Source organism: Physcomitrium patens, chromosome 8 (assembly GCF_059467195.1).
Source record: "Physcomitrium patens ecotype Gransden chromosome 8, ASM5946719v1, whole genome shotgun sequence".
In the NCBI taxonomy this organism is placed as follows: domain Eukaryota; kingdom Viridiplantae; phylum Streptophyta; class Bryopsida; order Funariales; family Funariaceae; genus Physcomitrium; species Physcomitrium patens.
This window is the reverse complement of record NC_143417.1, coordinates 1,907,566-1,920,058: the sequence shown is the minus strand read 5'-3', so window position 1 is coordinate 1,920,058 and position 12,493 is coordinate 1,907,566. Positions and strand designations below refer to the sequence as shown.

General features: G+C 35.5%; 1 protein-coding gene across 5 annotated transcripts; it reads right to left on the bottom strand.

Annotated features, from left to right (window-relative positions):
* Positions 1–1,135: 1,135 nt before the first annotated feature.
* On the bottom strand, positions 1,136–9,109 carry LOC112285853 (putative magnesium transporter NIPA8). Of its 5 annotated transcripts, none has more exons than XM_090252310.1 (14): positions 8,987–9,109; positions 6,699–7,113; positions 6,303–6,396; positions 5,986–6,047; positions 5,643–5,728; positions 5,222–5,295; positions 5,006–5,108; positions 4,577–4,705; positions 3,993–4,092; positions 3,527–3,646; positions 3,103–3,205; positions 2,446–2,506; positions 2,140–2,221; positions 1,136–1,778 (listed from the first exon to the last, which is right to left on the bottom strand). In XM_090252310.1, exons 2-14 carry the CDS (start codon positions 6,789–6,791, stop codon positions 1,584–1,586), a joined length of 1,302 nt encoding a protein of 433 aa, XP_090108436.1. In that variant the 5' UTR covers positions 6,792–7,113; positions 8,987–9,109; the 3' UTR covers positions 1,136–1,583. The 5 variants fall into 5 exon arrangements, with proteins under 5 accessions (XP_090108436.1, XP_024382906.1, XP_090108434.1 ...); XM_024527138.3 differs by having other exon boundaries at positions 8,483–9,029; XM_090252308.1 differs by lacking the exon at positions 8,987–9,109 and adding an exon at positions 8,717–8,886.
* Between the last annotated feature and the right edge of the window lie 3,384 nt (positions 9,110–12,493).

The following is a 12,493-nucleotide window of genomic DNA, read 5'->3' as shown; positions in this document are numbered from 1 at the left end:
AAATATTATGTTTATATTTATATTTATACACTATATAAAAATTTACGTTCACATAATTTTATTCTTTACTACATTTTTTTCTTTTTTAAAATTATAATTGTCAAAATGCAATTTGACAAAAAAATGTGTCATTAAATTGTTTGTTTTACTTCAAAATCTCCTAGCACATTAAAATTATTATTAGCACTTGAAATGTCTCAAACTGAATTTCTTTTGTCACTTTAGAAATATTTTTATAAAACCCCATTTTTATGTAAATTTAAAGTGAAGAACTTGCAATCTCAAATTCAAGTTTATGAAATCTTTTCTTCTAATACGAGAAGTTTCTTAGATAATAACTACATCTTATTTCTCCAAGGTTTATCCATGTCTTATCTTGTTTCTATATCTAATATTATATTACAATTCCTTAACAAGACGACAAAAAATAGTGAAACAAATAACATAATTTAGCTCTTCTTGTAGAAGATTGAACTTTGATTCCATTTACCAATGTCTTTGCAAACTTGAGAGCACATATTGTAGATTGCTTTATTTAATAATATCATTATGAAATTGAAATGATCCATCCTTCTATCATCAGGGCTACAAATCATTCCTACTATTCTTCTAACATTTAACTGAGCCAGGTGTGTAGAAAACTAGTACTATCTGCAAATTGTAAATGAAAACCGAATTTACCTTTGGAGTTACTTGCAAGATGAAAACTTGTTACTCAATTCAAGAGAAGGAAAAGTTCTCAAATATATAAGGATCATGTTGTGCTCCACCCATTCCATGAGTGAAGCCTGTTGTGCAGATGTCACTTGCCTCAAATAATTCAGATTCTTCTCTTGTATGAGCATTTTTCCTTCTATCCACCACCTGCACCAACTATCTGCAATAGAAATCTCCCACACTTGTAAATAGAAACTTACAGCAGCCCTCCTAATCGTTACTCATAGTTTACAATCACCATGACTTTTCATTGATGTTAATGTGACTAAACAAAATATGCAATTAAATAGAGAATCAAGAAAAAACATTCCCAGAAAGATAACTAATTTCAGTCCAAACGAGTCCGTTGATCAAACGACAGAAGGCCACATTACCAATCCAGCAGACAGACATACGCTTCAAACAAAAACTACCTGGATCTGAGAAGTTTTGCTATCATTTTCTTTGATATGCTTGTACGAATTGTTCATTGAAAGCAAGGCAAGTTCAGAAGAGCGATACATTGTATCACAACTTTGCGTCGTAAGTGTGAATGGTTTTCAAGCCAAGGAAATCTCCCCCTTGTGTCCAAGAAAGCGCTTACACCTAGAATTCATATCTAATTGACTAGTCTCAATTGACTACAATCTAACTTGCTCAGAATGTAACAATGCAAGTTGAACAAGGATAATAGAAAAGGACCAGGTCAGTGCAGACCTAATCGGTTCCGTATCATATACTAAACAAGTATCTCTAAATACTGACTAAACTGAAATGGTGTGAGGAGCGCAGAATGTACGAAGAAGTGTTGAAAAACATTTCCTCATGACAAGCGATAGAATCAAGTGAATAGAACAAAAGTATCCTCGCAGAGTTTCAAGAATATGTTACAAGCTGTCAAGTCGGATGTTGATCCCCTTGGCGTTCTCAACATCTCGAGGATCAGTGAGCTTGATTAGCCACTCAGAATTTAAAGTTGGTGTCCTCCATGGAGTGCGTGCAGAGGCTATCATGGGCATCGAAAATACGGATGACGCATGAATACGGTCCTGGCCAAGTCCCAGCGTCATCCTAGCAGCAGACTGCACATTCCAAGCAACATGCACCCGATTACTAAGCCTTAACTAGATTAAAGATTAACTAGAAACTGACGCCAAAAGCATTCTACGGTCAGGAATTGTCTACATGATTTTATAAACATGTACACAGATACTAAATCTAACGAGAAGTGACGAAATCCAGGGCCAGAAAATGAGTTGATTGTTTAAAGTTAATCTCCAACGCATGTGCAAAGAATAATAGTCATTTGATTTAAGCTGCCACGTAAAGAAGCAATTCCTCCACATTCATCACAAGTTCTCCCAGGATTCCAAGCCACAACAAAAGAAATTAAATAATATTAGTGTTGTTACAACAGGGAAACGTTGAGGCAAATGAGTATACCTTGGCTCGACCTACAACTGCAGCTGCGTCTGTGTACACATGTTGCGCCAAAGTTCTCTTAGGCTCTCGGTAATCTGAAGGACTGCAGCAAGAACACAGGTATAGAAAAGAGACATCAGCATGGCATTCCTCGTTGGTCAAGTACTATATCTGTAGTCCCGACATTTTAAAATTCCATAGAATCAATGCATTATCTGCACTTCAACTGCAGATTTGCAATTTATATTATAAAATATCTGGTGTCAAAACTAGAACAAGAAAGAAAGATCCAAATACTTAAAAGTTGACTATGGGCAAAACACTTACGCATCGGAAATCAATGGCGAAAATTCAGTCTCACTGTCGCTCTCCGTTTTCGTACTAGAACCTGAGGGATCCGACAAGAAAATCGTCAAATGCAAGCACAAATTGGAGTCGAGAGGCCACATTGTGAACAACACATGTATTGACTGATGTATTGAAAAATAATACCAAATGAACACTATTGGTATCGTACATCACTGGTTCCAAATGAAGGTTATCTACACTTCGTCACAACAGATATTCATGGACTACCGCTACAGGCATCACTCTGATAAAACTTTAAGGGAATTATTCAGACTAGATAGGAGCTCAATGGACCCATGCAGAAGCTCCCTGAATATATCTAGGTTAGCTTCGGCTTACGGTGCTTTTGTAATGTTTAAAAATTCAATCATTACCACTAACATTTGAGAAGAGACTTTGACCAACTTAGACTCTAAGGAGGCAACTCGATTGTCCAGCTCTCCAACATTTGGATCCCTAAGTTAGTCCACAAAGGAAGGAGTGGATTCCGATCTAGGATGTCTTCATCGCGGTTGTCTAACAGATTCAAGAGTCTATGGCGCCAAATAGTGACCCAATGAGGAGAATTCATGCTAGCTTCAATGCGGGTCCGGCTTTTCTTTCTTCTATGGCCATGAACTGGGAGCTGAAGAAAACCTTTAGAGCCAAGCTGGGGAGCCTGAGGAGCAAGGAGCGACATGCCGACAAAGAGAGCCAAAACACCAATTCCAAACATTGTAGCTCGGAAATGGTCAAACACCTGCTCACAAGACATCAAGTCACAATCTCAGGGACATCAGTTTTGTTCACCTCAAATCTTGACATTCAGTTCAGGTGCAACCTAATCCTCATTAAATTTTTCATATTGGGACACACCTATGTTTGATGTTTTAGTAAGAGTACACCAACATTATCAATAACATCAAAGTCTAAACGTTGTAAATGAGCGATTAGATATTACTAAAAACACAGTTCTTTAGACCACCTCGAACACACCAACTTGCACCATAAGAGAAATGTTCATGTGCATCAAACATTAAACAGGGAAACGTGAAAATGAAAAGAAGAATGGTTCGCAAACCCGGTATTCTTCAAAATAGATGAAACCCGTAAATATTGAGAAGAAAGTCCAAACAATTTGAAGCATGGGTACAATTAGAATGGCATCGAACATAGCCAATCCATCATTGAGCCTGGCCATCTGCAATTGCAAAAAAGGGTAAGCCGTTCGCACACAGCTCTGTCTGTAAAAAGTTACCAGTGATAAACACCCAGAGAGGTACACTCCGGTGCCCTTACCGAATAGATATAGGAATCTGACCAACTTCATGTACTAGACACTGTTCAAACTAAGCATCTAATATTCTACTTGCCCACTTATCCATAGGCTGACATTAAGTATCATATTTCATTGTACAAAGCTGGTCAAAACCAAATGTCGAACACGTGTCAAAGCCCAAACCTTACAGCCAAATTTAATGCTAAATGAACAGTCACATTGAAAATTTGTTACAAGAAATCAAGTTGATGATTCAGAAGCCACTTACCCAAAATGAGGCTGTTCCCACAAATAAGAAAAAAACAATGTACGTGAACCAACCATCCAGTTGATTATCACCTTCTAACGTCGATCGAAGCAGAACCGACCTGTAATTCGAAAGAAGATGCATCAATAATCACTACAGTTGTAACCATGTCAGACGCCACTTTGATTTCCTGGTCCTAAACAATTCGCGAACTTGCCATCCACATACTTTAAAAAAGACGTTAGTAGAGAACGATTGATAAACAGCAATGCAGCTACTTAAAAGCAGGTTCTAATCCTCTCAAACTTTCATTTTTCCACATTTATTCGACAAAAGATTGTAGTTAGTAAAAATAGACAAAAACAGCGAACAAAGTTACTTAGATATGCAGATAAACGAAAGTAAAAGAGAAGTTCAAAGAATAACAATTACATCTAATAACCACATGTTCCTCCAGCAAAAATATTGCCCAAAGCTCTTCACATGCTTCCTAAATTAAAAACATTTGGAGTGGAGCAACGTATGCATCTTTCGAGGCCAGTACAGGTGTAAAGAAAAATATCTACAAAATCATTTCACTTATAGATAGAGCACAACAAACTTACAGAGACTTCGCAAACAAAACAGAGTGTGAACCAACAGCACCCGAGACAACAGCATATGTGTATGGCAGCAACATCCGCCATACACCAACAGGATCCTCTCCCCGCGATGCAGCAAGTTGCCTTCCCCGTCTGTGAAAATTCAAGCTAAAAGATCATCACAAGAGCTCAACAATTGTCAAGTAGAAAGGTAAAACGATATTAGTCAAAATATACATAGAACTAGTAGTATCATCCTATAAGTTGTCGCCCCGAGGTTATCCCTTGGAGGCACAGCAGTAAGGGAGATTTATAGCGAAGGAAAGCATAAAACATCTTCCTCTCCACAGCACAGAAAACCGAAAAAACACCTTGGAAATATAAAATGAGTAGCCGCAAAAAATACAGCTTACTGCAATCCAGCACAATAATCCAAAAGATCCAGTCACAGACCTGTATATGGAGTGATGCGCAGCGACAATACACAGAAGAATGAACAAATACGTAAGGTAAATATGCCCCTTGTAACTTGCCAAAAGCTGCCCATGTGTGTAAACTGCACAAATAACGTTACCAGGTTGGTCTACGGCAAAATCATCACGCATGACAGTTCATCAGCTAGTCTAGAATGCTCAAAGCAGATGTTCAAGCAAAAGAAATGAAACTTACTCACGGACTGATGATTCCCAAACGCAACAAGGAAGCCATTCCCAACCATGATGAATACCGTTGCCAAAATAATTCTGCCATCCGGCCAAACATAGCCATATGAATAATACTTTAAGGATTACCAATATGAGATAAAAACAACAGTCACCACCATAGACGAATAATTACAACTTCATACACAAATAGAACAGCAGCAACGCTAAAAGAGGCTTATTATAAGAAATGAAACTCATGCCTTCATTCAAAGATAAGACCCATGACTTGCATGAAAACAGAAAACCCTGAACACTGAACCAGCCGGACATAACCGCTCACTATGACGTGAGCTAATATTACTCTCCGCACTAAGTTGACAGATCACTAACAAGTCCTATAAAAGTATCTCTATATTATGTGGGTGAGAAACATGGCACTTGCTTACCGCCTAGTTACAATCTCATTCAGCATCAGGTAGGCGAAGAAGACATTGGAAACAAATTGTACTGAGCCCAAAGCTGCCAATAATGACTGCAAGCAAAACAATGACAATTGAAGTTGCAAATAATTAAAGAAAGAACAGACATTAAGAGGTAAACGTAAGTACGATATTTCAGCATCGAAATCAAAATTAGAGAAGATATTAAAATTAGCCTTGATACTAAACCTGTCAAAAATAGAGCTGGATATAAACCAAGAGGGTCAAGTACTCATAGACCAGTGAAATTATTCAAACTTAATTCAATACAACTTGAACCAAACCTGGGTACAAAGGTTGCAGGAGTCACCTGGGCAGCATAGCCGAAGGATATAAAGTTCAAAATGTTCCCAAGAGAGAAAACAATCACACCTATAGAAGTGCACAATACCAAAGGAGTTAAAACACTGGCTAAAAGACCTTAAAACTACATTAACCCGAAAGATAGGGCTTCAAGGACAATATAAAATATGCAATAATGAAGCACCACTAACTAAATGAGTGGACTGGTTGTAATTTTTGTTTCATAATCAAGATAACTAAAGAATCGGAGCGAGATTTTATCGTGCCAAAAAGGTCATTGTCATCTTTTAACGTAAGAAATTTAATACAAAGCAGGAGAAACACCTATACGCCATGATTGATATTGTGTTACAGGCTTCCTAGGCAAAATCTTGTCTTCAGGATCATCTGTGTCCAGTACAAGTGCTTGCCGTTCCCTCTGCAACAAAAGGATAAACACTGCTCAAGACCATTTATAAGTGGTGATCCGTAACCGCTTAAAAAATGTCCACAGGATAAAGTCAACGGCTATCACTTGAGGGAAGCTAACTCCATGACGTTACTGCGACCTACATCATCATTTAAAATCGATTGACTAGAATATCACCTCGATTATCTAGAAATAGGCACATAACAGAGGCCAACCATTTGAATGCGAAAGTTGGATCATAAAGCATGAGAAACCGCCTTACGAATCAAGCAGCGTAATTTTATAATAATGACAGAAAAGATCAGCGCTACCTGATTGTGTCCAAGCTTGAGCAAATTCGTCCCAAAATTAATGCTTATGCTGCCCACCACATTGATCGCAGCTCCGGTAATCCATTCACCCATTTCCACAAGTGGACTGGTGACCCAGGCTTTTGGCTTCTTCCCGCCAAGGTAGGAGCCACAATGTCTCTAGAAAAATGAAATTGTTGCTCATGCCCTTAGACACCCAATCAATCTACTGCTGGTACTCTTATTCCTATTGAAGCTTGGCAACCTGGCTACTCTCTTCGACGTTAGAATTCATGTAACCTTTTTCTCTTGTCATGAGATCCAGTACATTTGTACAACCGATTGCCTCCAATGCCCCAAGAGCTCTCTACTCCAGCAATGATTTCAGATCACATGCTTCACAATGCACATGAGATTGATTGGAGTTTTCTGCAGCCTGGAAAAGACGCAAGAAACACATGTTAGAAAAGTTCTTGTGAAATGATTAACCTCAAAATCAACATTAGTTGATAATGACCTGAATACTTCAAAATCCCCGCGAACAGTAAACCTACCCTGTATGCAAAGCAGGCTCTAAACGTGAGAATAGTAGGAGCTATAGCATACTCAATACATTTGCAGGCATTTCCCCAAAGTCTCCAACACAGGAGTAGCGTAACACATGTTATGGGCACATCTCCAAAACTAGCTATTCAATGGTACGGGCGCTTGCAGAAATGAAACTAAAAGATTACATAATAGAACAGCGACCCAAAAATGACCACAACTGCAATTAACCGTTAACACAGCGCGTTCTGCAGATTTCATTACTGCAACTTTCGGAAGACGGGAGATCTTTAGGATGGGACAGTTCATCTGCTTAAAATTCAATGAGATGAACTTGATGGTATGTATGCCGAGTAAGTAATCCAGCCAGAAGCAGCTTACACCTTAGACGAATCAAGATACTAAAAGAAATCTATAGAATATCCTCGTCCTCCTCCATCAGCAAGATTTGTAAGACCAAAAACAATTGGCCTCAAACTTTTCAAGAGATACCGCAGTTCACCAGATTCCCATGATTTACATCCAGGGGGGAATTCAATTGTCAATCTACGCAAGCTAGCGACAATAGGTCTAAAAAGTGCTGCTGCTAACAGTAACATCCTAAGTCAAATCCACCCCAGTACATGCATCTTGAAATTAGATCGACGCGACTAAACTATCACCCGAGGTCACATCGCAGCGCTAAACGTAAACTCCGAAACCCCTGCATCGACCCAAATATCCTTACACCTGTCCCAAATCCCTGACACCACCCGAATCGTTCCCCTCCAGCTTGAAACGACCGCCAACTAGCCATCAATTTCTCCTCCCAGATTCATGCCCGCAACAAAATTCTCGCAGATCAGATCCCTTGCGAGAAAATAAAAAATAAAAAACGTACAAGATAACACCACAGATCTCGGGACCACCCACTAAGCCAGCAAATGCCCACACGCTCCAACTGCCACCGCGAGACCTCCCAACTCCCCCTCACAAAACACTCCCCGCTCCACATTCTAGCAGATCACACATCCCACATACAGCACAATCTCACAGAGTAGGGTTTTCACAGCATCAGAAACCCACACAAAAACCAGCAGAACTCGCACACCACCGCAGCGCGACCACCTCCCAAGCCCACAATGCACCCACCCACCCACCCACCCAAAATCTCATTCTCTCCCGAGCTCGAAATCCCAAACCCACGCACCCTCAAACCCTAGAGCCTCTTCATCACACAACAGTGGAAGCAGCAGGGAGCGCAATCATCAAAAACTCACATGGGTACCTCGGCGAACATTGAACGCCATTTCGGGGAGGAAGCACAAGAATATTCCGCCCCTAGCTACACTCACTCTCCCCGCTCTCATCACGTGACAAAGCAAAGGGAAGGTCTCCAGATCTACGACCCCAACAACAATAACAACACATTCATACATACACGCCACTCTCGGGTAGAGGCCTCCACATGGACACGGATCCGAGAGAAGGGGTGGGGGCACGAAGGAACCAACCCCACTTCGGATTGATTATCACCGCGGGGTTCGACACTCAGAGTAGTGTGCACACGTTACGAGGTACCCGACAACATGAGAAATCGAGTGTTGGATTTTTGTATATCCCTTCCCTCTTCAATCACTCTCTCACTCACGCACTCTCTCACGCGCTCATCCACTCACTCCCTCGCTCTCCCTTCACGATGCCGAATGTTCGGCGTCCTTTTAGAGCTCCGTCATTCATCGATTTATTCCGATGGCTTTATCATCCGCCGCGAGCGAGCTTACACTTTGCGACTGGATCGGTGGTCGGCGCTCGCCCGATCGCACCTACCACGACGACTACTTCGTTCTTCCATTTCCTTCCCCGCATGTACGCGCACTTCGGTGTCGCCATCTCGCATTTTTCTTCTCCTTCTGCTTCTGCTTCATCGATTCATCGTTTCGTCGTCGTCGTCGCAATCTCGCGGTTTCTTACGCTGCGGTGATGATCCGGGTTTTCGTTCGATCTAGATTTGGTTTTGGTTTTGCGGTTACTTGTGTTAGGTGGTGGTCGTTTTTTCACTTGGAATGTTATATTGGTATTTTTTTTATGTATATTTTTTTGTATGAAAGACAAGAAAACATTCCAAATGTGTGTGGACAAATTCGAACAAGGGTAGGGAAATTCAAGCGTTTGTCGTTTTCTTGTTTTGATGCGATGACGAATTGTTTTTTATGTGGAATTAAATATTGAGAGAGAAAGAAGAAAGCTTTTGTTTCTCATTTGTGAAATGTTGCTATGCAATTGTTTGCAATATATTGTTCTGTTATATAATTAGTTTTGTGGTAGAGTTGGATTTTAGGTTGTGGTTTACTAAGTTGGAATTAAAAACAATAATTAAAGTTTGATTGAATTATTATTTTTTATTACTTGAATATATTGTTCTGTTATATAATTAGTTTTGTGGTAGAGTTGGATTTTAGGTTGTGGTTTACTAAGTTGGAATTAAAAACAATAATTAAAGTTTGATTGAATTATTTTTTTTTATTACTTGAACTTTGTTGAAACATTCATAAACATGATTTTTAGATTTAATAATATTTATTTTGTTATATTTTTATGTTATTCTATGTAATAATTTGGTTTGATAGTAAAAAAAATACTATACTTTATTTGTGGAATTGAACTTAATAGTTAAGCTGGATTATATACAATGTTCCCCTCCTTAATTTATATCATCTATTACAAGAAAAAAGTATTAATTATTAAGGATTATTAATCATTAGAGGTGGTGTGTTGAAGGCAAGATAAAAATCATTCTTGTTAGGACCCTACCAACTGTGTAGCTTGCTTCTATCCTTGCAATTGTGTGGCCTTGTTGGCCACGTAGTTTCAATTAATTATCTCTATTAATTTATAAAAGTCAATGAAACTCATTTAATTCTTAGAGATTAGAGTTTATTAATTATGAACCATAGAATAGAGTTGATTCTAAAATTTTTGATCATCTATTAGGGGTTATTGGTCTTTGGAGAATTGAATCAAAATAAAATTAAAACACTAATACAAAGAATTAAAGCACTATGTGCGTATAAATAAAATTTAATAACCATCAAATCTAAATAAAATTTCAATAGTAGTTTTTGAAAAGATCAAATATTTATTCTATAAATAGGTTTTAAGCTTGTTGTATGGCTAGGCTTACAAATTGATCAAATATAATATCTTATATTATGTAGATATTTTTTTTTTATCCTTGGTATTATAACCAATAATTATAATGAAAGATTGTGCATCACCAATACCACATATGTTGCATTTATATTATAATACATTCTAATCAATTATGTATTCATGTTTATTTGTATAACATAGAATAAGGTTCTTACTTTTTAACACTACAAAAATTGGATTGCATAAGACTACATGGAAAATTGTATTGATTTCAAAAGTTACATAATAAAATTACCTTATTTTGTAATCCAATCATGTATAACAATATCACTATTCTACTACCCACCATCATTGAGAATATCATACAAAATATAAAAAGTAGTAAGATAGACATATATTCTTATTGGCATCATTTTTTTATTTTTAAATATATAAAAAAATTACTTATAAAAGAAAACTTTATTACTTTATTATGTTGTTACAACATTATTACTTTATTACTTTGCAAGTGTTGAAAATCTATTAATACCAATAATTTTAATATCGATGAAAATAATCAAAATTTTCATTAATAATGTTACAAACTAAATATAAAATATATTTTTAACTTTTTATTTGATTTTTTCATTATATATATGTTTTATTATTTTTAATTATTTTTACTAATTAGATAAAATAGATTGACAATATCTTAGTAATAATCTTTACTTTAGAAAACAACTTAACACTTTACTTATTGATTATTTATTTATATTTGAGTCTTTTTAACATATATGTTTTTAAATAATTAAAATCATATACAAGATAAAAGAAACCTTTTGTTTAATAAGTATGACTATTTGATTGTTTCAATTAAAATTATCTTAAAAGAAGAGTCATTTATTTATTTATTATTTTATCATAATATTAGTATTCTTTTTAATTTTTTATAAGAAAAAACAATTATATTTTAATTTTATCTATATGTATATTTTTAAAGTATTAAATATGCAAGAATTTATTTTAAAATATGATAAAAAAATATACTAATATTTGTAATAAATCAATCATTGATTTCAATATAAAAATGTAGTATATATATATATTTATATATATATATATATATATATATATATATATATATATATAAAGATGATAATTATGATAACTTCAAACAAGATTACATTATGGTATGATCAATAAAATATTTTTTGGAAATGACTAAAATATGCCTTGATCTTGTAAAGTACTTCCATTACAAAATTTGTAGAATATTTTATTGAAGATTCAATAGTACTACAATTTTTTTCAAAATTGAATAAAAATTTCTTTGAAATCTTTTTAACTATCATTAAAGCTTTTGAAAGAGGATAAAAGTTCCTTTGAACTTATAAAAGATTCTACCAAATTTCTAAAAGATCATGAAAAATAATAGAAGGTTCTTCCAACCTTATATTATTATATGACTAAAAAAAATCGCTTATTTTTTAATTTCATTTGTGCAACTAGATTTACTTGCATTTATCAATTATTTTTAAACTTTTTAAAAAACCATAATAAGAATTTAGATTAAAAATTCTCTAACAACTCATTTTTTAATTATTATCAAAAATTATTTTTATATATTTTTATCTTGAAATAATATTATTTCATGCTTCTTGTATTAGAGCATGCACTACTACCATAGTAAAGGTTGTATAGTTATGTCATTATTAATATTCAAAACCATTTGTTAATGATATACAATAAACTATAGTCTTGAATTTTTTTAGATTTTGCATGTATTTTAAGTATATATATATATATATATATATATATATATATATTTCATTAGCCTTCTATAGCCAAATGTGACATTCTAATGTCTTTTAGAAGTTTCCATAGGACTCCTTTTGTAATTTGAGAATATTCTACAACTCTAAGAACCTCTTTTATTAAGCTTCTATTAGATTTTGTTGTCATAGAAAAAATAAAGTAAAAAGACAATAGATACCTTGATCATTTAAGTACAAATTTGGACCAATCCAAATGTCACTTCTTTTTGTAGTTTATTGTCAAAGGTGTTCTTAATTTCATACATTATTTTTCATAAAACTTCTTAATTTTTTTTTATTTTTTATTTTTTTCTTCTTTTTATCTTTGATACTCTTAAAGAACTT

What these genes read in the sequence shown, in the direction of transcription:
- LOC112285853 (XM_090252310.1), bottom strand. Translation starts at nt 6,791, where the DNA reads ATGGGTGAATGGATTACCGGAGCTGCGATCAATGTGGTGGGCAGCATA. An exon ending in TGGGAACAGCCTCATTTTGG is followed by an intron (nt 3,647 to 3,992) that starts GTAAGTGGCTTC and finishes TTGCAATTGCAG; the next exon opens with ATGGCCAGGCTCAATGATGG. An exon ending in CAGTTGTAGGTCGAGCCAAG is followed by an intron (nt 1,779 to 2,139) that starts GTATACTCATTT and finishes TGGAATGTGCAG; the next exon opens with TCTGCTGCTAGGATGACGCT.